This window comes from Anabrus simplex, chromosome 3 (genome assembly GCF_040414725.1).
Source record: "Anabrus simplex isolate iqAnaSimp1 chromosome 3, ASM4041472v1, whole genome shotgun sequence".
Taxonomy (NCBI): Eukaryota; Metazoa; Arthropoda; class Insecta; order Orthoptera; family Tettigoniidae; genus Anabrus; species Anabrus simplex.
Genome location: NC_090267.1, coordinates 428387956 through 428414137, shown reverse-complemented (window position 1 = coordinate 428414137; position 26182 = coordinate 428387956). Strand labels below are relative to the sequence as shown.

Here is a 26182-nt window from a genome sequence, read left to right as displayed (position 1 = left end):
TGTTCTATCATTAATATTGAAATTAAATGGCGTATGGCTTTTAGTGCCAGGAAATCCCAGGACGGGTTCGGCTTGCCAGGTGCAGGCATTTTTATCTGACACCCGTAGGCGACTTGTGCGTCATGATGAGGATGAAATGATGATGAAGACAACACATACACCCAGCCCCCGTGCCAGGGAAATTAACCGATGATGGTTAAAATTCCCGACCCTGCTGGGAATCGAACCCGGGAGCCCTATGACACCCCCTAACACCCCCTAAATAGCACACAACAAAACAGCAAAAAATACATCATAGATTTACCTACTTTTATAACTATTTGGGATAAGTTGTACACTAACATTAACAAGAAAAAATGACACAATACTGTCACACACATCATGAAATGAAATGTCGTATGGCTTTTAGTGCCGGGATATCCCAGGACAGGTTCGGCACGCCAGGTGCAGGTCTTTCTATTTGACACCCGTAGGTGACCTGCGCGTCGTGATGAGGATGAAATGATGATGAAGACGACACATACACCCAGTCCCCGTGCCATTGGAATTAACCAATTAAGGTTAAAATCCCCGACCCGGCCGGGAATCGAACCCGGGACCCTCTGAACCGAAGGCCAGTACGCTGACCGTTCAGCCAACGAGTTGGACACACACATCATGATCAATGTAATCTAACCACAATCCATTCCACAGCTTATTGTAATCAATCACAATATCTTCACAACGTCTGCATATGATCATTACATAATGTTTATTACATACGGTCCACTAACGCATTAAATTAGCTTAATCTTGAAATAATATCATTCATTTAAAATTGTTCCACCTATTCAATACTGGGTGCATACAGTTCTTTTGAACGCTTATGACATACATTATAAATCATTATTGGGGCATGTTTTGCCCTGTGTAGCAGGCATCATCAGCCTATACCTCTTCCTCAAAATCACAAATATTTGGGATCCCGATTATTTTTTCATAACAGACTACCGTACTATTTAAACTTGTAAGATCTAAGTTAAAAATACATTTCTGTTTGTCAATCTTAATTAACTGGTGGAATGTTTGTAACTACTGTTATTAAAATAGTTGTTAAAATGTTCAGTGGCAACACTTGTTCTGTAACACATTAGAATGTTTTCATAAAGTTGGCCCTATTATATCTTCTAGGTCATTGTCTCTTATAGAATAAAGATCACATTTACACATATATGCACAGGGAAACATGACATAATTTACATTTATAATCATCCACTGGATTAAGAATCTGGTTAAAAATGTCTAAATGTGAATTAGGCATCTTGGTGTCAGACAACATAATTGTACGTAAAACACTGATAGCTTTGAAGGATTAAAATAGTTTATCCTAGTTTGTGGTAATATGTTTGGTTGCCTTATTATACTACTTGTTCTTTTTATTATTATTGTACCGGGCGGTACACCTCTACTCTGTTTATTTAAAAGTTGCGCCAGTTGAAACTCCTCTTCTGGAGGAAGGTTGAACTTTATTTATTCTATTAATTCTCTACTTTCTCAGAAGATGTCACCACGTGGAAAATTTTGAGTTTTTGAACTGTGTCACTTTTGATGTGTTTTTGTTTCGCTTGAAGTAAGAAGTGTGAACTTTCTCTTCTAGAGGACACTACTGAAGAATTACAATAGTGCAACCTAGTGCGAAATCAAAGAACTATTTTGTTGGAGAAATTTTTATTTCAAAAGTTTGTTTCTTGTTAAATTTCTTTCTGTTATTGTTTAAGTTGGCTGTATACCCCTCTTTTTCCCCTTAGTTTGGATCTAGCCAATCCCGAATTTCTTTAATTAATTTTCCACCAATAATGTGTTTCTTTTTCCTCTATGTAGGGGTTTCTTTTCCCGAACCAATAAAGATTTTGTGGGAGGGTGTTTTATTTCCCCTAACGCCTAGAATCTTCCGCGAGAGGATATAAACTGCTGATTTTGGGGTCTCCGGGCCACTTCTGTTCCATCTTTCAGTGTATTAAGTACATTGCAGGAGGCGGGAAGCGCCTCTTTCCTCGGCAGCGATCTACTACCAGGTAATGGCCTATTAATATCTTCTTTACTTGCTAGGTCGGCAGTTTAACTCTCGCGGCGGGTTCGAAGCGTTTTCCATCATGTAACCTTTTCCTAAAATGTAACTACTCTTTTCTTCTTTTCTTGTAAAGTTACATATTGGGATAGAGAGTGCTAACCCTCTCGAGCTCCCACTCACATTTGTTTTGAGGTGAACTTATTTTCTCAAACTTTTCTTCGTTTATGTAATGTAAAGTGTTCTTCTCTAAGTCACCTCTGTAGTATGGGATTAGCCCTTGCGTTAGTGGCCCAGAGCCAGATTAGGTTTTAAAAGCAAAGTGTATTAGGAGTGCAAGTTCGCCTCCTCTCAAGTTGTATTTTAGAGGTCATGTATTAATCTTTTCTCACCTAATAGACCTCAGTAGGTTGGGTATTTTACCCCTGTGTATATGTCCTTTGAGGACGACTTGAAAGTTGAGTTTGGTGTGGCCTGGGAGAGGCTTAACTTTAAGAGCGAGTGGCTCTTTTCTAAAACTGAGAGTTGTATGCCTCGAGGAGGCTTTGCTGTGTAATTTGGAGCAAGGGCTCCAGGGTTTGAGTGGGGTCTTCTGCCCCTTTTGTTGAAATTGGTATATCGTAAAGTTGAGCTAGTTGCTCAAGAATTGTGTTTTCAGGGCTCGAAGCCCAAATTCTTTAATCCCTGTAATTGTACATTTCAAGTTGTATTTCGGCTACTAAGTACCTGTTCTATTTGTTGTTACCTAATTTTGAAAAGAAAATATAACCTTGTTAAATTTTAAAATTTAATTTCTCTTTAGTAGCTTGAGACCTATTCACCACCCAGCACCTTCTTTCATGCTTAACTACCACAAAAACTCGGTAACAAGTGGTAGCAGAGCGTGGTTGAATGGGTCTCAATTTAGCCCCTTTTGACGGCTAAACATTGCTTTGATTCGAACTCTAACAATTTTCTCAGTTGCTGGAATTTTTTGAGTTTTTCAAAATTGTTCTGTCATCATGCCCGGCCCTCGCGATGTTCTCCTCCTTAACTACTTGCGCAAAGAGGAGTTGATATATGAGTTAACTATCAGAAACGTTCAATCTGGAGGCACGGTTGCAATAGACACTAACAAGCTTAGAGAGTCCCTTGATTTGCCCATTTCCATCCCCAATTTGGGAGAGAAAGAAATTGACGACTCTCTTTCCACGATTGTCGAGAATATTACTGGGCTAGCATCGGTAGTCAGCTTTTTTGATGAAAACGATCCATCTCCTAATCAAATTAAGCGTGTGCAAGGCAGGCTGTATCACTTTGCAAATAGAGTTAATGATCTATTGTCTCTAAAGGTGAATGACGTTCAGAGGAAGCAAGCTAATACGCTCCTTGAAACTATTTCTGAATTGTCTAATAAGGTCACTCTATTGCTAACCGGCGAAGCTCCTCCCAAAACTGATCAACCCGCCACGGTGAATGTAGGTGACGAGGAAGAGCCTCCTCAGGGAGAAGTCAATAGGATAACCGTTGCTGCTCAAACTATCTCTGCCCCATCGAACAACGAATCTGAACGCCGTGCGTCATTGAGTAACATTCGCTCTGAATTAACTTCCTTGCCCTTGAAACCTTTAACGACTATGACACCTGGGTTCAGCAGCTTGCCTCATCCATTGGCAATGTTGCTTAGAGGTATCTCTAAGTTTTCCGTCAACACCACCAGTGACGTAATTTCATTTTTAAGATTTCTAGTGGAATTTCAGGATCATGCCCTTGTGTTTTCTCTTTCCCCATGTCAAATTTTGCAAATTATCTATCCTTATGCTATTGGTGTTCTATCTGACAAAATAGTTAGAGCCATTGCCGAGCAATCTTCTATTGAGGATTTCCACGCCCATTTGCTAGCTAACTTCATCCCGGCTAGGGCCAGGTCCTCCCTTATTCAGATATACTATTATCGGGTACAGCGCTTGGATGAAAACCTGGCAGACTTCATCCAAGATATTAAGTTTTATACTAGGGTGTTTGCTCTCCACTTCCCTGAGGATCAGATCGTGCAAGCTATTGTTGAAGGGATTTCACCACCCTACAGGTCATATTTGTGTTTCGCGGCGTGCCCGCAAACCTTCTCTGAACTGGAAGCATTAGCCGTCTCTGCGGAAGGAGTTAGGTATGCCGATTCCTTGCGTGTGGCGAAAGAACCCCCGCCTTCCTTTAGTAACACTCGGCCTCCACCTCGCCGACCAGTCAATCCCCGTAAATGTTATGTTTGTGGGTCGCCTGACCATCTGCGGAATAAGTGTCCTCTGATCAAGTCAAGTGGGACAAGGAATGGAGTAGGGCCATCACAAGGCTGTTTTAAGTGTGGGGCCTTCTCACATATCGCCAAGAATTGCCCAAACTCAAATAGCACCCCCTCCTGCTCAACTTCTGGTGCAAATTCCAGCTATTCCAATAATAAAAAGTGACTAGTGGCGTCGGCTGAGCCGACTAATCCATCTTCCCGAGACTTAGCCCCTAGTAAACAGGTTGTAAATGCAGAGAACGACCAGCCTTCAAATTCATCTTTTGAATGCCCTAAAGAGTGTCTTAGGATTGCGGCGGATACCCCCGCACCTGTTCCTTTTCTTAAGATTGAGTTAAATAACGAGCCTATAACAGCTCTCTTAGATTCAGGCAGTGTTTGTTCCATTATTTCGGCTGATTGGTATTCTAAATTGAAATCTGTTTGTAAACTCCCTGACTATGTCTCTTCTCCTGTTCAATATGTTTCGGCTAATTCATCTCCATTAGAAATTCTAGGTTCCATACATGTCAAAATTCGGGTTTTTAAGTTTACTTGGAAGATCAAATTGTTTGTGGCCAAGCGTTTGTCTTGCCCCATCATATTGGGAGCGGACTTCATTTCTCACACTGGTCTTGTGCTCGATCTCCAGTGTAGGTCGTGCATATTCAAATTTGCGTCCAATTGTAGAATTCCCTTGTTAAAGTGTAATTCTGTATCATGTTCATCTATTTCGCCTACCCAGGATGAGATGTTGTTAGACCTTAGACATCTACCTGAGGAGCAGGCTGATAGTATTCGGAAACTGTGTCAGTCGTTTCCCGAGGTGTTCTCTGATACTCTTGGTGTTACTGACCTTATTGAATACAAAATTGAGGTCACGGATTCAATTCCTGTCCGTTTTCCACCGTATAGGCTATCTCCACCTAAAATGAAGGCTCTGAAAGAAATCATCGATCAGATGTTGAAGGATGGTATTATTAGGCCCTCTAAGTCAGCGTATTCTTCGCCTATTTTTCTAGTCCCGAAACCCCAAGGAGGCTTCAGGCCTGTCATTGATTACAGGGCTCTCAATCGGAAGGTGGTGTTGCAATCTGTGCCCCTTCCCGACCTTCATTCTTGCTTTTCATGGTTTCGTAAGGCCAAGTTCTTCACCATCTTGGACTTGAATCAGGCCTATAATCAAATTCCCCTTGCCGAAGAGTCTAAACATCTTACAGCGTTTGCCACGGACTGGAATTTATATGAATACAACCGCGTGCCTTTCGGGCTCCCCACGGGGGCAGCTGTGCTCACTAGGCTACTAGATAGGGTCTTTTCCGACATCAAATTTGAGTACTTATATCACTACTTGGATGATGTCGTCGTATTTTCCGAAACCTTTGAAGAACATCTAGATCATTTGCGAGAAGTTCTCAATCGCCTTCGTAAGGCTGGGTTAACTGTTAAGTTGTCCAAGGTTGCCTTTGCTAAGCCCTCTATGTCATTCCTAGGGCATATTGTGTCACCTGATGGTGTAGCCGTCGATCATTCTAGAACACAGGCCATCCGTGATTTTAAACCTCCTAAGGACATCAAAGGTATCGCTAGATTCATTGGTATGGTGAATTTCTTCAGGAAGTTTATTCCTAACTTCGCTAATAGAGCGGCGCCCTTAAACCTTCTTCGTAGGAAAGGCATCAAATTCGAGTGGGGACCTTCTCAACAAGCCGCTTTCGAAGATCTTAAATTAGCTCTCTGTAATGCCCCTGTACTTGCTATGCCTGATTTCTCGAAGAAATTCATCGTCCAAACGGACGCGTCGTCGTCAGCTGTAGCTGCAGTCCTTCTTCAAGAGACTGAACTAGGGAGGCGTCCCATCGCCTATGCATCTAGGACTCTATCGGTTCAAGAAGCCAAGTATTCCATCTATGAGCTCGAAGGGTTGGCAGTCTTATTCGCCTTAGAAAAGTTCCGTCTCTATCTGGAACATGTCAAATTCGACCTGGAGACAGATAATCAAGCCTTAAGCTGGGTCTTAGGTAGGCCGCGTCGTACTGGTCGTATAGCCCGTTGGGCCATCCGTATTTCTGCCTTCCAATTTGATGTACGACATATCAGAGGTACCGAAAATGTTGTTGCTGATGGACTCAGCCGTATGTTTCATAACGACGTCGAGACCCACGAACCGGTCGATAGTTCATCACCTTCCGAGTCCATACTATCTGGTGTTAATGCCATCTTAACAGGTGCTCCCATGCTTTTTAGGGATATTGAGAAATACCAACGTGAAGATCCGACGCTGGCTCCTATAATGGAAACCCTTTCTTCTGGGGAACATGTTGTCCCTTATGTTCTGAGGAATGGTGTTCTATGTTGCCCTTCGAGGCATGATAAGTTGATGAAAGTTGTTGTTCCAGCGGTTCTTGTACCTATGATCTTCAAATACTATCATGAGACCCCATTGGGGGGGCATCTTGGAATCTTTAAAACTCGTGAAAAGATTCGTGAAATGTTCATATGGAAAGGTATGGACGGTGAAATTCGAGAACTTGTAAAAGCTTGTAAATCTTGTTTGATCAGTAAACCCACCATGTCCACTAAAGTAGGCCTTTTGTCTTCTCATCAAGCGTCGCGCCCCATGGAACGCCTGTATATCGATTATGTGGGACCCTTCCCCCAGTCAAAGGGTAATGCCAACAAGTTCATCTTTGTGTGTGTAGATGGTTTTACAAGATTTTCCTGGTTATTTCCGACTAAGCTGGCTACCGCTCAGTCCACCATTACTTGCCTAAATTCTATTTTTGCTTCTTTTGGTCCGTGCCAATACATTGTATCTGATAATGCTAAAGCTTTTACATCAAATCTGTTTCGTAAATTCTGTTTTGACTTGTCCATCTCTCATGTACCTACATCTGCTTATTACCCTCAACCATCTCTGGCTGAACGGGTTAACCGCAATCTCAGGTCCGCACTTATTGCCTATCATCATGAAGATCATTCTAGGTGGGACACGTCCCTGCATTGGTTAGCTTTTGCTTTGAATTCGGCGGTTCATGAATCTCACAAATTTACTCCAGCTTCTTTGATGTTTAAGTTCGTTCCCAACACGCCGCTCTCTAACCTCTGGTCTCTGAATGACATTCTGCCCGAGACAATAGATCCGGACAACATTAAAGATCTTTGGAAGAAGGCTAAAGCTAATCTTAAAGTGTCTCATGAAAAGGTTAGGGAAAGGTATGATCGTGGACGGAGACCCACCACTTTGAAGGTAGGTGACCAGGTTATGGTCAAAAATTTTGTTCCCGCGGGCAAGCTTGCCCCCAGATTTCATGGGCCTTGTATCATTCTCGATTTTCTTACGCCGGTTACCTTATTGCTAAGTAATCCAGCCACCGAGAGGATATTTAGAGTTCACCTGTCCCAGGTGAAACCGGTGTAATTTCTGTGTTAACTTGCTCCATATTATTTTGAAAGGATATGAAGGTTATATTTTTTTTGAGTTTCACTTTTAAGGCATTCTGCCCCTTCTGTAATATTTTGGTTTTAGATGTAAGCCTTATGTAAAACCTGCCCCGACCCGTTAAACTGCCATCCGGTTCTTGCCACGGCCATTACCACGCTCCCGTCTCCTGCTCCACTCTACACAGTGGCTTAATGAATACCATGAATATCTGCACGCCGCTGGCCCCTCACTCTCTCTACAAGCCTGTACCCTCAAAGAAAATAATTGTCCAACACAATTCTGCCGCCTAGCTTTAATGTTTCAGCGCCCCCGCAGCCGCGCAGCGCCGTGCAGCGACTGGGGAGGGGGATGGGCCCCCTCCTCTCCAGCGAGGACGACATGTGCACGGCGAGCCGGAGCTCACCTCCCGGCAAAGGCTGATGTGCGGCGCACGACCTGCTACATGCCCGCAGCCTGTATCTGTTCACCGCGGGCGCGGCGTACTTCAACACCTCTGCTCCCCTCATAGTGCGGGCGAGCGGTATCTCAGGGTACTTGAGGGGTCCGAGCGGCCTCCGTTGGACGCAAGCTGCAACGGCCGGTCTGGCCATCCGACTCAATCTACATCAACTACATGGACAGTCACCATAAGCAATAATTACATTTGGGAATTTAACAACAATATTTGGTGGACATTGCAAAACTTTTCTTCACCTTTTAAGCATTAAAGGTTTATCTTCAGAAATTCAACTTCTACAAACATAAAAACTTTACTGCACCGGCAACAACAAAATTTTGAAATTGCAACCAACCAAATTACTAAAATCTTATAAATGCTTCCGCAATTAATCTTAATATCAACATCAAAACTTGGACCTTATTTTGGAAACAAAGCTTATGTTCTTCTGTGTTACCCCTTGGAGGAACTTTTGGGGGGGGAGGTCTGTACCGGGCGGTACACCTCTACTCTGTTTATTTAAAAGTTGCGCCAGTTGAAACTCCTCTTCTGGAGGAAGGTTGAACTTTATCTATTCTATTAATTCTCTACTTTCTCAGAAGATGTCACCACGTGGAAAATTTTGAGTTTTTGAACTGTGTCACTTTTGATGTGTTTTTGTTTCGCTTGAAGTAAGAAGTGTGAACTTTCTCTTCTAGAGGACACTACTGAAGAATTACAATAGTGCAACCTAGTGCGAAATCAAAGAGCTATTTTGTTGGAGAAATTTTTATTTCAAAAGTTTGTTTCTTGTTAAATTTCTTTCTGTTATTGTTTAAGTTGGCTGTATACCCCTCTTTTTCCCCTTAGTTTGGATCTAGCCAATCCCGAATTTCTTTAATTAATTTTCCACCAATAATGTGTTTCTTTTTCCTCTATGTAGGGGTTTCTTTTCCCGAACCAATAAAGATTTTGTGGGAGGGTGTTTTATTTCCCCTAACGCCTAGAATCTTCCGCGAGAGGATATAAACTGCTGATTTTGGGGTCTCCGGGCCACTTCTGTTCCATCTTTCAGTGTATTAAGTACATTGCAGGAGGCGGGAAGCGCCTCTTTCCTCGGCAGCGATCTACTACCAGGTAATGGCCTATTAATATCTTCTTTTCTTGCTAGGTCGGCAGTTTAACTCTCGCGGCGGGTTCGAAGCGTTTTCCATCATGTAACCTTTTCCTAAAATGTAACTACTCTTTTCTTCTTTTCTTGTAAAGTTACATATTGGGATAGAGAGTGCTAACCCTCTCGAGCTCCCACTCACATTTGTTTTGAGGTGAACTTATTTTCTCAAACTTTTCTTCGTTTATGTAATGTAAAGTGTTCTTCTCTAAGTCACCTCTGTAGTATGGGATTAGCCCTTGCGTTAGTGGCCCAGAGCCAGATTAGGTTTTAAAAGCAAAGTGTATTAGGAGTGCAAGTTCGCCTCCTCTCAAGTTGTATTTTAGAGGTCATGTATTAATCTTTTCTCACCTAATAGACCTCAGTAGGTTGGGTATTTTACCCCTGTGTATATGTCCTTTGAGGACGACTTGAAAGTTGAGTTTGGTGTGGCCTGGGAGAGGCTTAACTTTAAGAGCGAGTGGCTCTTTTCTAAAACTGAGAGTTGTATGCCTCGAGGAGGCTTTGCTGTGTAATTTGGAGCAAGGGCTCCAGGGTTTGAGTGGGGTCTTCTGCCCCTTTTGTTGAAATTGGTATATCGTAAAGTTGAGCTAGTTGCTCAAGAATTGTGTTTTCAGGGCTCGAAGCCCAAATTCTTTAATCCCTGTAATTGTACATTTCAAGTTGTATTTCGGCTACTAAGTACCTGTTCTATTTGTTGTTACCTAATTTTGAAAAGAAAATATAACCTTGTTAAATTTTAAAATTTAATTTCTCTTTAGTAGCTTGAGACCTATTCACCACCCAGCACCTTCTTTCATGCTTAACTACCACAAAAACTCGGTAACAATTATTATTATTATTATTATTATTATTATTATTATTATTATTATTATTATTAATGTTGGTGCCAGTATCGTTGAAGAAGCTTCAGTAAATCTTGATGAGTAGTATTTATGAGGTTGATTATCAACATGCTGGGTGTGTCAATTCTTGCCACGGTTCTTGTCGTTAATCTAATGGGAGACTTTCGGAATTCTAACTTGTTGGAGGAAGAATTACTTCCAAATCAGAAAGTAAAGATGTTTAAACGTCTGTAACGAAATTAAAAAAGGTTGTTTTAGAAGTGAAGTATGATAGTGGCCACAACTAAAACTTTACTATGGACCTTTTTGCTTACCTCCTCGTGTCTTGCGTGGCAAGTTTGTATCACTTGCCATGCCAACTCGACTGGATACCACTGAGCTTGCACTTCGTGTATTCTAACAGTGTGATCCTTGGAGGGGGGAGAGGGAGCGTAGGGGAAGGAGGGATAGGCGGAGTGTTATGCACTTGGTTTGTCGGTGGGGGCGTGTTTGTAGGGATTAATTGGGAGGAGGCCGTGTTGATTGAAACTATAGGAGCTGTTGAGGGGGGAAATTTGTAAATATTGTTAAACTTGTGTCCCTTTATTTTTATTACTTTTAGTAATTTGGGTATTATTTTGTAAATGGAGTTTTTGTCATCTGACATGTCATTTAAGTTACAGGTTTTATTAAAGTATTGGTCCAAAATAATGTATATATTATCGTATTCATTCATTAGTTTTCCTTTGTTTAATTTTTTGAGAATTGTTAGGTCTTGGTCTATTGTTGTATAATGATGGCCTGTATCTTTCATATGCGTACTCATTGCAGAAAACTTATTGTGTTTGTTGAGGTTAAAATTATCTTGGTATCTCGTATGGAAGCTGCGATCTGTCTGTCCAATATATGAAACTAAACATTGCGATCATGTCAGTTCATAAATTCCTGAACTTGTGTGTCATTTTTAAGATTTTCAACCTTGTGATTAAAAAATCTGCTTTGATTACTGTTTTGGGCTTTATATGCTATTTTGACCTTTTGTTTTTTAAGGGGGTTCGATACTTGGTAGATGTATGGGTTGTTATACATAAATGGACTTATTTAGTTTGTCTGCAGTGAGGTTTATCATCTGTTAATATTTCACTTTATTAACGATCCTATTGATCATTTCCATGCTGTATCCATTGAATTTGGCTAGGTTTTTTAAGTATTTCACTTCGGTTTTCGGGTGTAAGTGGAATCTTAAAAGCTCTGTAATATGCGGCTCGTTTCTGAGACATTGGGTGTAATGAATAATTTTTTATTGTTGTTTGGGAGTTTGTTGGTTTTCTATGCATTTGAAAATTAAAACTTATTTAAGCGTGTTGTAGTGATGCCCAAGAAATTTAATGAGTTGTTAAATTCGTCTTCTTTTGTAAATGTTATGTTTTGGTCTAAGGTATTGAGGAATTCCAAGATTTTGTCACTATTTTTTTAGTTCATTATCTATTATTATGAATGTATCATCTACATAATGTAGCCAAAGATCAATCCCTTTTACTTCTATCAATATTTTATTTTGTTCTAAAAAGTCCATATATATGCACAAAAATACCTGATATGGGGTCACCCACTGGCAGGCCTTTTTGGTGGTATATTTTACCATTGAAGGTAAAATAGTTGTTTGTTAATAGTTTAATAACTTAATGAACTCTTAAATTTCAAAATTACTTAGATGGTTGTGCTTGGTGAGATTTTCTTTTATAATTTTGACAGTTTCATTTTTGGGGTATTGGGGTATACGTTTCTTATGTCGAAAGAGCACATTACGTTTTTGGGTTGTATTTTGAATATCTATCACAAAAATCTATTGAGTTTTTTATTGGTTCGGTATTGTATAATTTGTAATGTTTCTTCAGTAAACTATGTAGAAATCTTGAGGTGTTGTAAGTTGGGCTATTTCTACTGTTTATTATGGGTCTTATGGGGGTTTCTTTCCTGTGAATTTTTGGTAAAGCTCTTACTGTGGGTATTTTGGGGTTCATGTTAATTAGTTTTTGTTGTTCCTGTTCTTTTAGTAGGAATGTTGAACTTTTCAGTAAAGTTTTTTTTTTTTTTTTTGCTATTTGCTTTACGTCGCACCGACACGGATATGTCTTATGGCGACGATGGGATAGGAAAGGCCTAGGAGTTGGAAGGAAGCGGCCGTGGCCTTAATTAAGCTACAGCCCCGGCATTTGCCTGGTGTGAAAATGGGAAACCACGGAAAACCATCTTCAGGGCTGCCGACAGTGGGGCTCGAACCCACTATCTCCCGATTACTGGATACTGGCCGCACTTAAGCGACGGCAGCTATCGAGCTCGGTGAGTAAAGTTTTTAAATTACATTGTGTTTAAACTATCGGGTCTTTGTTGATTGTGTGTTTGAGTCATCAGTCCATAGACTGGTTTGATGCAGCTCTCCATGCCACCCTATCCTGTGCTAACCTTTTCATTTCTACGTAACTATTGCATCCTACATCTGCTCTAATCTGTTTGTCATATTCATACCTTGGTCTACCCCTACCGTTCTTGCCACCTACACTTCCTTCAAAAACCAACTGAACAAGTCCTGGGTGTCTTAAGATGTGTCCTATCATTCTATCTCTTCTTCTCGTCAAATTTAGCCAAATCGATCTCCTCTCGCCAATTCGATTCAGTATCTCTTCATTCGTGATTCGATCTATCCATCTCACCTTCAGCATTCTTCTGTAACACCACATTTCAAAAGCTTCTATTCTCTTTCTTTCTGAGCTAGTTATCGTCCATGTTTCACTTCCATACAATGCCACGCTCCACACAAAAGTCTTCAAAAACATCTTTCTAATTCCGATATCAATGTTTGAAGTGAGCAAATTTCTTTTCTTAAGAAAGCTCTTCCTTGCTTGTGCTAGTCTGCATTTTATGTCCTCCTTACTTCTGCCATCGTTGGTTATTTTACTACCCAAGTAACAATATTCATCTACTTCCTTTAAGACTTCGTTTCCTAATCTAATATTTCCTACATCACCTGCCTTCGTTCGACTGCACTCCATTACTTTTGTTTTGGACTTATTTATTTTCATCTTGTACTCCATACCTAAGACTTCATCCATACCATTCAGCAACTTCTCAAGATCTTCTGCAGTCTCAGATAAAATAACAATATCATCGGCAAATCTCAAGGTTTTGATTTCCTCTCCTTGGACTGTGATTCCCTTTCCAAATTTCTCTTTGATTTCCTTTACTGCCTGTTCTATGTAAACATTGAAAAGGAGAGGGGACAAACTGCAGCCTTGCCTCACTCCTTTCTGGATTGCTGCTTCTTTTTCAAAGCCCTCGATTCTTATCACTGCGGACTGATTTTTATACAGGTTGTAGATAATTCTTCGTTCTCGGTATCTGATCCCTATCATCTTCAGAATCATAAATAGCCTGGTCCAATCAACATTATCGAATGCCTTTTCTAGATCTACGAATGCCATGTACGTGGGCTTGTCCTTCTTGATTCGATCCTCTAAGATCAGACGTTTGTTGATTATTGTATAGGATTTGTCTGAAAAATTTCTTCTGTTTTATTAATGTAATCTATTTTATTCACCAATATTGTTGCTCCTCCTTTATCAGCTTTTGTAACTATTATATTATTAGTTTCTATTTTGGTTTTTATTTCTTGGCTCAGTTTATGGTTGGTGTGCTGAGAATTATTTTTTATTTCTTTGGCTAAAATGGGAAGTTTTTTCTTTATCTCATATCTTGTGTCATTCTGTTGTTCCAAAGGAAGTTTAGCTATGTTTGATTCAATTTTGGCTAATGTTGCACTGATGTCCTTCTCCTCATGGGGGCAAAACGCTGGCAACCAGGAATGAGTTAGCTGGAAAATTTATAATGTCCAATAACGGACCATTTATATTGGTATTATAAATTTACTCATTTGGAACAAATATTTCAGATTCCCTACGGGAATCAACATCTGTATCATTCTGATGTGTTACAAAACTGGTGTTTCCACTGAACATTTTAACAACTCATTTTAAGAATTTTATATACCGTTACAAACATTTCACCTTTTAATTAAGATTGACAAACAGAAATGTATTTTAAACTTAGATATTTCAAGTTTAAATAGTAAGGCAGTCTGTTAAGAAAAAATAATCTGGATCCCGAATATTTGTGATTTTGAGGAAGAGGTATAGGCTGATGATGCCCACTCCACAGGGGAAACATGTCCCAATAATGATTTATAATGTATAAGTCATAAGCATTCAAAAGAACTGTACGTATTGAATAGGTAGGACAAATTTAAATAAATATGATTATTTTAAGGTTATACAGAAATTCAATACAGACCAACAATGAAATTTATTACATGTTAAATTAGGGGTAGAGACTTCTACCTCGCTCATTACTTCACCATTACACATGTACAAATGTGTAGTGATCACAGCAAGGTGCATCCAAACTACAAGGGCATTGTGTAATACCACATCTCTGTGGCCGAAGGTACACCTGCCTGCTAATAGGTGTCACCACACATACGCCGTGTCCAGTAATGCTCTCATACTTTAAATATGTCGATGAAAACCCAGAGGAAATTTGCCCTTTTGAAGGGGAATATCTATCATAATGGAAAGGAAATAGTTTTGTTTATTCCCAACTTTCACACGGTCACTCTGAATGCACACTGATGTTTACAATACATATAGAACCTTTTGATCCGGATCATGTTGTGAGGGGTGTGTTTACATAAGAAATTACACCTTTTTCATCTGCAATGCACATGACATTCAATAGTATTCAGCTACTGCAATGTACATAGATGCAATACTTTTTTAAGTGGAAATAACATCTTTTGAACAGACACTCTTCAATTGCAACCGTTTCATTATTACCGTTTATTTGTGCTAGATACTGGAAGAAAAACATAGGAGTTTGTAAAACTTTACATTTCCAGACAGTGTGTGCCTGTAATGCAATAAACAAAATTCTGTAAATTTATTATTGCATTGCACCATTTATATTCTGGATATTCTGAAAATTTTTTTCAGTGTATATTGGTTGTTTACTTCGTGATTTTATGTTTATTTTATATATGTCTCTCAATATGAAATGCTCAAACAATGATATAACAAAATTGAGTGCCGTGCCATGATATAAGGTCACGTTATGAATATCTTACGGACTGAAAAAATAAACCCTCACGATTGAATTCCTCTGATGAATAAGAAATATTAAAGAAACTTCTCGGACCACTTCCAGAGTAAATTGGGTTGAGGTCCAGAACTACACGATACTGTACTACCAATATTTAATAACATTCACTTGCCTCCAAACAGCTTTGACTGTGTGCTGGCACCAAAAGGACTTGAAGTGTTGGTGGTGCTGAATGAAAATCCTGTTGTAGTTGTAACTGCTCCAAAGCAAGCTGGATTGTAAAACAAACTCAAAGAGTTTGAACCAAATATTCCAGTCCCTGATCGAAAACCTGCAAAATATGTCTGACTGAAGAACAAGGTATAGATTAAAAGTTTCTACAGCAAAAAATGATTGTGGATTCAATGGAGGCCAATAGTCTTCCTAAGGAAGATATTAATATCGTTATAACATAATCTTAGGTACCTCCTCAACACTTGTGTATGTTTTGTAAACTTTTGGCACTCCATACCATCTGTATTATAAAATAACATGTCCTGACTGACTGATTCATCATCGCCCAGCCAAAACTACTGGATATAAAGTAACGAGATTTTAGGGATACATTTATATTACAGTGTAGGTGCTCACTAGGGAAGGATTTTTAGATATTCTGTTGTTGAGGAGGTGAAAAGGGGGGGGGGGGGTGAATTTTTAAAATGAGTATATTTATATCTCAAAAACTTAACGGTTTACAGACACAAAAATTGGTATTTGGAATATCCTTAAAAAATGTACAAAGATGTATTATTTGTTTTTGGAAAATCCACGTAAGGGGCGTAAAAATAATTGAAAAATTGGTTTGAATCCTTTCAATGAGGATACTTAGATCTCAAAAACTGAAGATGTTACAGACGTGAAAATTAGTACACGAAATCTCCTTTAAAAATAAAGAAATACCATTGTTTTTGGGAAAAACCCTTTTTATGGGGATACATATATATCTAAAACTGGAGACGTTACAGACGTGAAAATTAGTATTTGGAATCTCCTTTAAAATAAAGAAACATGCATTTTTTGTTTTCAAAAATCCACTTGGGGTGGGGGGGGGAGATGGGGCAGGACTGATTAAGGGTTTGAATTCTTTTTATTGGGATACTTATCTCAAAAACTGAAGATGTTACAGACGTGGAAATCAGTATTTGGAATTCCCTTAAAAATAAAAGAACATGTAATTTTTTTTTTACTTTAGAGGACTGTATTTCACATGGACAGTTCTATGTCGCATGTTACAAAGTTAGCTCTGCCAGTAGCCAGGTCATCTCAGCCCCAAAAGGCAACACCACAAAAATGGTTTAGAGTAAGGTTCTGGATAACGAAACTCAATTTTTCGGTGAGTGTGTATACTTTAGGGATTTTTCAGATAATGTCTTAATGCAGTGCCGAGAAATGATTACTTTTATGAAATTACAAAATTCATGCACGAGAAGCTGCTGGGAACAGCTAGTACCATATACGTGTGAAAAATCCCTTCATATAGAGGGTTATTCTAAATGATTGACGGGGTTACAAAAATTCATAACTTACAGTGCAATTGACGTAGGAATATGAATCTTGTTTTATTGTGTACTGTAACTCATAGTTATTTTGACATACATTACAAATGCTCGATATGTGCGCCTTGCGTCACTCTACACACATCTACTCGACAGTCGATCTTTTCCCACACACGAGTCAACATGGCAGCGGTGATGCTTTCGAAGGCGGTCTGGATGCGCTGCTTCACTTCCTGAATATCCGTCGGTAGAGGAGGACCAAATACCTGATCTTTAACATATCCCCACAGGAAGAAATCACATGGTGTAAGATCTATTGAACATGGTGGAAAGGGTAAGAGCATCAAATCACCTTCCGTTCTGCGTCCCATCCATCGTTGTGGAAGTTCTTGGTTTAAAAATACTCTAACCTCCCTGTGGAAATGAGGTGGTGCACCATCCTGTTGCAGCACATAATCATCCCTGTCGTCACTCAACTGGTGTAACAGCCATTCTGTGAGCATGTCCAGGTAAGTCAGCCCTGTTGCTGTCTGTTCATTGAAGAAGAACGGGCCATAGACCTTCGTGTTTGAAACGGCACAGAACACATTCACCTTAGGAGAGTCTCGCACATGTTCCACATAACAATGGGGGTTCATTGCACCCCAAATGCAAACATTCTTCAATCCGTTCCTGCAGTGCCATGCTAAAGTTGAAACGTACGGCTTTGTCATTAGCTGTTAGAGCTTGATGCAATTGTAGGCGATATGGCTTTACCTTTAGGCACTTTCGTAACACACGCCATACTGTGGTTTGAGGAACTTTCAGTTCCCTGCTACATCTCGTAGTTTATTTCTTAGGACTACGGAGATAAACGCCCCTAATCCGATTCACATCCGCTTCTGACACAGCAGTACACCCACTGCTTTTCCCTTTGCACAAACAACTTGTATCCACAAATTGAGCGTACCATCTGCGAATAGAGTTGTCAGAAGGAGGCTCCTTCCCGTATTTTGTCTGAAAATGGCGCTGGAGTCTGGTAATGGATCGGTGTTGATTAAATTCAAGAGTACAAGAAGCTTTCTCCTTATCGCTAAATGTCATTTTGTTAAACACTGCTATTACTGCCATTTGGTGGTAACTTATGTACTACAGTTGATGCAAAACAAAACTATGCGTTTGTCTAACCGTTACTACAACAATAAAAATGGCACGTTTTCCATGTTAAAAAAAAAAAATCACGAAACCCTGACAGTCATTTAGAATAACCCTGTGAATAAAGACTGGTGGCAAAGAGTTAGGGTGTGGGTATTATTTGTGTGAAGGTTTGTACAATGTTCCTGACAAAGAAAAATCTGCAAGCTGGTATTTTTCTATCCACACTGTTCCCACCACAAGCAAGAAAAATGCTGCATACTTATCGAGCCATTTGCTTGGTGTCAGTTTAAGAAGTAGCATGTGTTTAGGAAGGCTGCTCCAAGTTGTCATTGTAAGTCATTTAGAGTTAAAGAAAAACGCCACATTACTAAAGAGGCTGAGCACATTGGTAAATGCACTACTGGAAGAAAAAGAAGTACGATGGGACAAAATTTGCAGTACGTCCTTGCAGGAAAAATAAAGCTTGTCTCGAACACATAAACTGGAACTGCCGAGCTTTTCAGGAACAAAAAGCAAAGGTTACAGAATTTGAAAAAAGGATATGCAATTATGTGACTGAAGAGACAGTTTGGATGTGCATTCGCGAGTGAAATGTGTTGATTGAAAGCCACAGCAATCACAATAGAGTTGAAAATGATAGGTTTTACAGTTAGACCTCACACACTAGTCAAAATCATTTGTTTTTGTACGAAAACTAGCATTGTGCAATGTCTCCCAGCGAATTAGGAAGAAAAGATAGTGAATTTCCACAGATCTGCTGTTAGTTTGGACCAAAGATATTCATATTCACTCGTGAACTAGTAATGCAGATAAGGTTGTTTTTTTTTTGTTTTTTTTTGTGGTGTTTTTTTTTTTTTTAATGCAGAAATACAAATACAAACATTTTCAAAATTTTCCATCCAGAAATTAGGGTGGAGGGATCAAGCAACAGTGTGCATTATTTGCTTATATATGGTAACAGTAGGCACGTTGACCTTTCAGTGATAAAGGAACTTGTAACTTTTTTTTTTTTTTTTTAATCTGTTAAAGGATTATTGAAATAGAATTATAGGAAAGTTTATATCCAGCTTCTTGGCTGAACTGTGAGCATAAAATGACCTTTAGTTGACTGGCCTAATTCCCTCCTGGGCACAAGATTTTAGCTGTGTTTCGTTCATAACCTCAGCTTGAGGACTGGGTGTTTGCGATCATCTTAATACAAATCTCTATATAGATATAACATACCACAGTATCAACCACCAGTCAAACAGAGATTCCAACTTTCAAAAATGATCATCAGTAGTGTGAATCTCAGAGGAGACTGTAGGAAAACGAGACTTCTAGGAAAAATTCTAATCTGCAATTTCAGACATTATCCACAAGTTTTTCTATTCTTACATGTTAAAAACAAGAGCACATGCTAACATAACTAAGTCACTTTTCTTGCAGCCCTTTTGCCTAAAAAATCCTTGGAAAATTCCCCCCCCCCCATGCTACATCCATTGTTTCATAGTTTGAAATGTCTTGATTTAATGGATCTGCTAGGTAGGAAGCAAATACCACTTTTTTTATCTTGGTCAGAGTTCTCAATTATATTTCCAAACAATTCAACAAAAAATATCACTAATGGAAATGAAGCAGTTGCTCTCAATAAAACATCCACTAATTCTGCATGCTTCACCACACAGCCATGAAAAGGGAATTTGTTGAAAATGTAGTTGCATGCTGTAGTGAGGAAACTTCTTACCAATTTTAAGAACTATCTCATGTCATCTCAAGATATACTGCCAGCCTCACTTGCTCGCTTAATGTGCTGTCTTGTTGCAACTCCTGTTACAAGATCGTTATCTTTCTGACAACTCCTGCTATTGAACTTCGTATTGGTATGCATTTCAAACTTACTTCTAATTGCTTTCCAATATTTCACCATTAAATCCAACACCAATCCATTCATGTACCAGGCCACTTTATGTATGGAGAGAGCTTCTGCTTGCAACGTGATGTACACTGCAAAAACGGGGAGTGTATTCTTCAGAAATAACACGTTAAGTTTAGTGGCATCATTCATTGCTGCTTTCAATGCAAGAAATTTGCTATTGCTGGTTTTTGACTTGATTTCTTCACCAACATGAAACAACAATTTCAATAGCCCCACTGTTCTAATACCCTGTATACTGAATCAGGGAGAGATAACCATCGTGTGCTGACATATCTCAAATGTTGCTTTTGAGATGAGGTCCTTTGTTTCCTGATATATCTTCTTCTTTTTTTTTTTTTTGGAGCTTCTTTCAAGAAAGAAAGAAAGAAAGAAAGAAAGAAAGAAAGACAGAAAGAAAGAAAGAAAGATGTCTACTAATGATGTGTTTACATTTACACTTTCTTTCAATGTTTTAGTAGCCTTCTGGGTAGTTAAGTGAAGTAGGTGACAGATATAGTCTCGTACAACAAATGAAGGATTCTGCTCTTTCAAAAATGCTGACACTCCCTTAAATGTATACCACTGTATTTCCATTGTCACAACCAAATGATAAAAAGTTTTCCCACTTCAGCATCTTGATCTTAATTTCTCTATCCAATGCTTGAAATATTGGTTCCCCAGTGTTATCACATTCCACTAGAGCAAGTAGTAACCATCTGTTCTTTTTTTCATTCTCACAAAAATAAAAATACAAAAATAAGTGAACACCAATGTATACAATTTGCAGTCATTATCATTGCAACCATCAGTACACAATGAGTGAGTAAGGTGCATCTTGAAGACTTGACTATTTCACATACTGCTGACTCTGACATGCTTCTCACTATTGCCGACGTCTTGGTTCTGCCAATAACATACTTTTTAGCAATTTGAGAGTTGGGAAACATGACCTTGAATAACGACAGATAAGGGAAAGTTATGTTCAACCAACCAAAAATGCTTGAAACAACATTCAACCCATATAACACTATTATCATTACTTTGTTGTAGTAAAACATCGCCCTTTGATGCGTCCCGTAATCTTCATGCTTTCAGATTTCAGATGGCGTTGCCAGTCATCTTGTTCTCCACATTTAACTGAAAAATCACACTTGCTTGTTCCACATAAAACGTGGTATGGTGAAAATTTAGATGGTCTAGGCATGGAAACTCTTGCCACAAATCGCTTATATCCATCACCACTCAGCTCTTCATTGCTTTTACGCTTAATCATTTTGTTTACAATCACAAAGAATGGGTACCGTCCACCTAATCAATACTTTATTATATCTTGTTACTAAGCAGTACCGGTTTTGATCTTCACAGAGGTCATCCTCAGCTGGTCATAAGATCTAAAGTTAACTTAACATATAATTTTAAAACATTACTAAATCTAATGAAGAATGTCACATGATGTAAGTGATAATATTAAAATATACAATATATAAAATATACAATGATATGATGTCTTTTCTGGTTTAAAAACAAGCGTCAATGTTCTATGACATGTATATGTTACATAAAATTCTAGTGTACTGTTCATGAGTAGTAGATAATATGGCGAAATACAATTTCAACACGTAAAATGTTTATGGCATTCTTGAGGTACACTTTGAAGTTCAGTTGATATTAGTGAATCGTTGTATACATTCATTGGTATGTTTATACTAAAAGATTCTGGAACATTCTATGATATGGATGTAGTAAAATTTATCAAATAATACTTTAAAATACAATAAAATGTTCACAGTATACTTGCGGTACGCTTTGGAATTATATTAATTTTGTACATTCACAGGCATGTTTGTACCAAGCATTCTAGAATATTCAACTATGTATATTGTTTTCCTTTTTAAGTTCATACGATTAAGAATGTTGGATGATGAATATCAGAATATTATGGTGTGTCATTAGTTTACTGGTACTAATCTCGTTAAAAGATATTGAGTAGGTGCAGATGCTCCCTCTTTGTAGTTTTGTTGTTGGACATTCAGTTATATAATCCTGTTGACTGGTCGAATGTGTACAGTTAGGGAGCGTGAATTTCCTTTGTTAACGACGCACCATCATTCAAATATTATGAATGAAACCAATCAACTCCTCAAGATTTTGGATCGACGTCCCTTTTAACTAAATACTTCGTAAATACAAACTACTACCAACAGAAAATCTGATCGTAAAAACAAGACTAGTTCAATGAAACTAACTAATTCAATATTTTATAGTCCAAAACTATTAAATTACTGTAGCAAGCCTCAACATTAAAACAAGAAGCTGAATTCCAAACGGATCCAAGATTTTAATTTTAAGACACCAATAAGTTTTAACTACGACTGAAGTTTTAACATAGAAGTCAAATTACAATTGTTTTTAATAAACTAGAACTTTAAGAAAACAATTTTAGCCAAATTTTCAACATTTGAAGACACTGTGTTTTAGATGTCAATATCTTTAGAATTAACGGTTATTCCAATTTTAGTATAGTCATTCATATTGTTAAACTATTAATGTGTTCATAAATTCCTATGTTTATATATTTTATTACTTTATTGTTAGAATTATAATTAAGCACAAATTTGTCAAAACTAATCAAATACGACAGGTCTTAACCTTGAGATGATTATATAGGCTGAGGATGCTTGAAATTCAAGTGAAACATGTCCCTATAGAACAGTGTTGTAGCACTATGATCTAACAACATAAAACCAATTGTATTGAAAAGGTGGGAAATAAAAAAATCACAATATTGTAAGCATATTACCCTTGAAACGCCAAACACAGTCTTCAGTGAAACCTCGGGACATTCCCTCGCTCCTGGACCACGGCCTACAAGCCCGGAAAACACTGACAAGGTTTGTAACCAGGCATAGAATCTCAAGGATAATTTAATAAAACCGCCTATTCAATACTTTCCACGTTTAATGTGGTTTGAATCTACATGAATTTATGTACACTTATCAGGTCAGGTACATGTTTCATCCATTATTGGGACATCTTCAGCCTGTAGACAATCTTTAGGTCAAGGTTTGGGACCTTTTTAATCTATATAGTATAATATACAAACGTTAATATTCTCTTAATCCTAACATGCCAGGATAATAATTTTAAAAATGTGAACAAAACATAACACATTAAAATTTGTTGGTCCTATTGTATCTAACTTGAAAATGTGTCCGAAACTAAAACGGATCTTCTTCCTCTATCAATAGTCTTGGGTAAAGAGGATATTACATACCGGAGTTCACTTGACCCATCTATATCATTTCATGTTCTTGACGTACCATAACTAATGTCAGAATGTGTTGTCAACCACAAGTGGAGATTTAAAACTGATTGTTAATTGTAGGCCGGTCAAGATTGTTGCGAATGAAAATATAAATTTAAATTAATGGTGTTTTTACACAATTAAAACTTGTCAGTTCTATTTTTTTAACTTAAAAATCTGTTCAAAACTAAAATGGATCTTCTCTATCATAAGTCTTGAGGAAAGAGGATATTGATACTGGGGATTATTTGACCCACATATTTCATTCTCATTTTCTTGACGTAACTAATATTGAAATGTGTTTTCAAACACTAGTGGAGATTTAAAATCGATTGTTAATATACAGACTGGTCAAGAACGTTGAGGTGAATGAAACTAAGCACCTTAACTTCAGGTCTTATGTAACGACATGGAATTGTAAAGAGTACAATATCAGGATGTTTCTTAGTTTTCATCTGACAATACATACACAATGATAGGGGCTAATAAAGGTGATGCCAAATTTGTGAAGGACTGGCATTCTTCTGTTTATGTCCCAGGTTGTTCATGTCATCTCATACACATCTGTGCACAAGAAGCAGCAGCCCAATTACCAGTCAATGTAGAGAACTTTTTGGTTCAGTTATATTACTTTACTATCTTGATAAGAGTTCTAAAAGGCAAAACACGTTGAAAGTTTATCAGGCTGTTTGTGGCACAGAGGGTCACAAAATTTTGAAATGTTAGTACCTGTTGGCTCTCGCTTTTTCAGTCTATTGATAGAGTTTTTGAGCAGTGGGAAGCTTTGACACTCATATTTTGTAGTGAGACCCACCATAAAAATGAGACCACCAAGCAATTTGAAACTGTGAAATGTTTCATGCAAGACCAACACACTAAACTGTTTTGCTACTTTCTTCAGAGTACACTTCTTGATTTTAACTCGGTGAATATATTTCTGCAACAAGATGCTCCAGCCATACATCTTCTTAGGAGGAAACTTGCTGGTCTTTTAACTGACCTATTGGTCAGATTTGTTCAGCCATGTTCTATTCAGTCAGAATCTAGCTCCCCTTTGAGTGTTGAATTCAAGATTAGGAAATACCAGAATGCCAATGAGGACTTGGTAATTGGAGCAAAAGCTAAGGCATAGTTGAAAGATAATGACTGTGATGAAGAGATGTTTTATAATTCTTTACGAGAGTTTTATATGGCAGCTTGCAGTTACATTATCAGGAAATTTCCCCTTGATGATGAATTTCTTCATCATGCCGAAGTTGTGGACATCTCTCTCAGAATGAAGGTTTCTGTTGTATGTCCGGCGCTCCCCTTCTCGCTCCGTCAGCCAGCTGCACGCGCGCCTGTGTATCATTCTGCTAGCTTCGACGCGCAGCCCTCAGTGCGCGTGCCTGACCATCGAGTGTACCATAAATAGGAGCTCCCTGCCTGCTCAATGGCCCACTTGCCCCGGTGTCCAGCTCCAGAATACACCCTACGTCGAGCACGGAGGCTACTCCTCTTGAAAATGTGCTTCGACCAGGTGGACTGAATTTCTGGCAGTACGAGGTTTCACCTCTGGTCACCGTTCCCTTACCTGTTTCCGCTGCCTATGTTCCGTAATTCTTTTACAAGCCATTTTCATTCCCTAATTTATGCAAGCTCCCTTAGTTTCGCTAGGTGGAATATCTTCAATCAATTGAACTTGCTTTTTAGGAATTCAGGCACTTCAACAAACAAGGACTCTCATGAACATTTATGTTAGTGTGCCAGATAGTTCTCGACTATCAACGTGTCAATTCCCAAGACTATCTTTTCAAGATAGAAGTGTATATAAAGACTGCAAACCTGTACATATTGTATAAAGAAAGACTTTTCTCAAGATTCAATATTCCTTTTTGCTTCAAAATAAATTTCAGTTATTTGTGTAAATATTATAAAGTGAAGCAAAATAAAGTTGTGTTCTGTAAACTGCAACCTTGGTTACAACACAACTCTATGGCGACGAGGTAAAAAAGCAGCAACTCTACAATTCTTCGGCCCCAGTCGCCAACTCTATGGCGACGAGGTAAAAACGCAACAACCTACAATTCTTCGACCCCAGTTGCCAACTCTAAGGTGACGAGGTAAACAAGCAACAAACTACACGTCATCAGCCCCAATCGCCAACTCTATAGTGACGAGGTCAACACGACACTACAATTCAACAGGCCCAGTTGTCAACTCTACGGCGAAGTGCTAAACAACAACGACACTCCAACCCGTTCTGACACACAGCTTACCTTACTCATTCTTGCACGCATCTCGCAATGGCTGCTGCGGAACAACTCGCTACGGTCTTCCAAGCCTTACAGCAGCAACAACAACAATTTATGCAACAACAACAGGCAGCATTACTTCAGGCTATTCAAGCTATTTCTGTCTCTACACAGCCATCAGCTATTCCTCCGTTCTCTGCTTTTGATCCAGCTAAGGAAGAATGGTCGGTTTATTTAGCCCGTTTACAACAACATTTCATCTGCCATTCTGTCACAGATGATCAACGCCGCCGCGCACTATTTCTTAGTTCGGTTGGCAATGCTACGTGTGAATTACTACGTAAATTAAGTCCGGAAGAACACTTATCTGGGGTACCCTTCACGCAGCTCTTGGCCCGTCTCACGGAACACTATGCCAAAGCTCCTCACATAGTGGCTGCTCGCTATAAATTTTTTCAGAGCAGAAAGCAACCCCATCAGACACATACTGAATGGATAACTGAATTGCGTGGTCTAGCTAAACCCTGCCAGTTCATCTGCTCCAAGGACGGTTGTGGTTCATCCTACACTGATTCTCTCATTCGGGACATGATAATTTTACATACTCCTGAAGACAAAATACGTTTTGACGCTGTCAAGCAGAGTAACCCTTCTTTAGAAGACGTCCAGCGTATTGCTACGGTTTATGAGCTTACTACCAAGACTGCCGCAGCTATAGCTTCTCCACACGAAGTTGCACAAGTCTCGCCTCAGGCCCGCAAG

At 38.9% G+C, this 26182-nt stretch overlaps 1 protein-coding gene across 15 annotated transcripts in view; it reads right to left on the bottom strand.

The window, feature by feature from the left end:
- Positions 1-26182, bottom strand: part of LOC136866457 (nuclear pore complex protein Nup98-Nup96) — a 274665-nt gene that overhangs the window by 50881 nt on the left and 197602 nt on the right. For all 15 annotated transcript variants that reach the window (XM_067143423.2, XM_067143430.2, XM_067143432.2 and 12 more), the window contains one exon: positions 15486-15644. In XM_067143423.2, coding sequence (XP_066999524.2) covers positions 15486-15644 — 159 coding nt within the window. The remainder of the gene's footprint in view (positions 1-15485; positions 15645-26182) is intronic.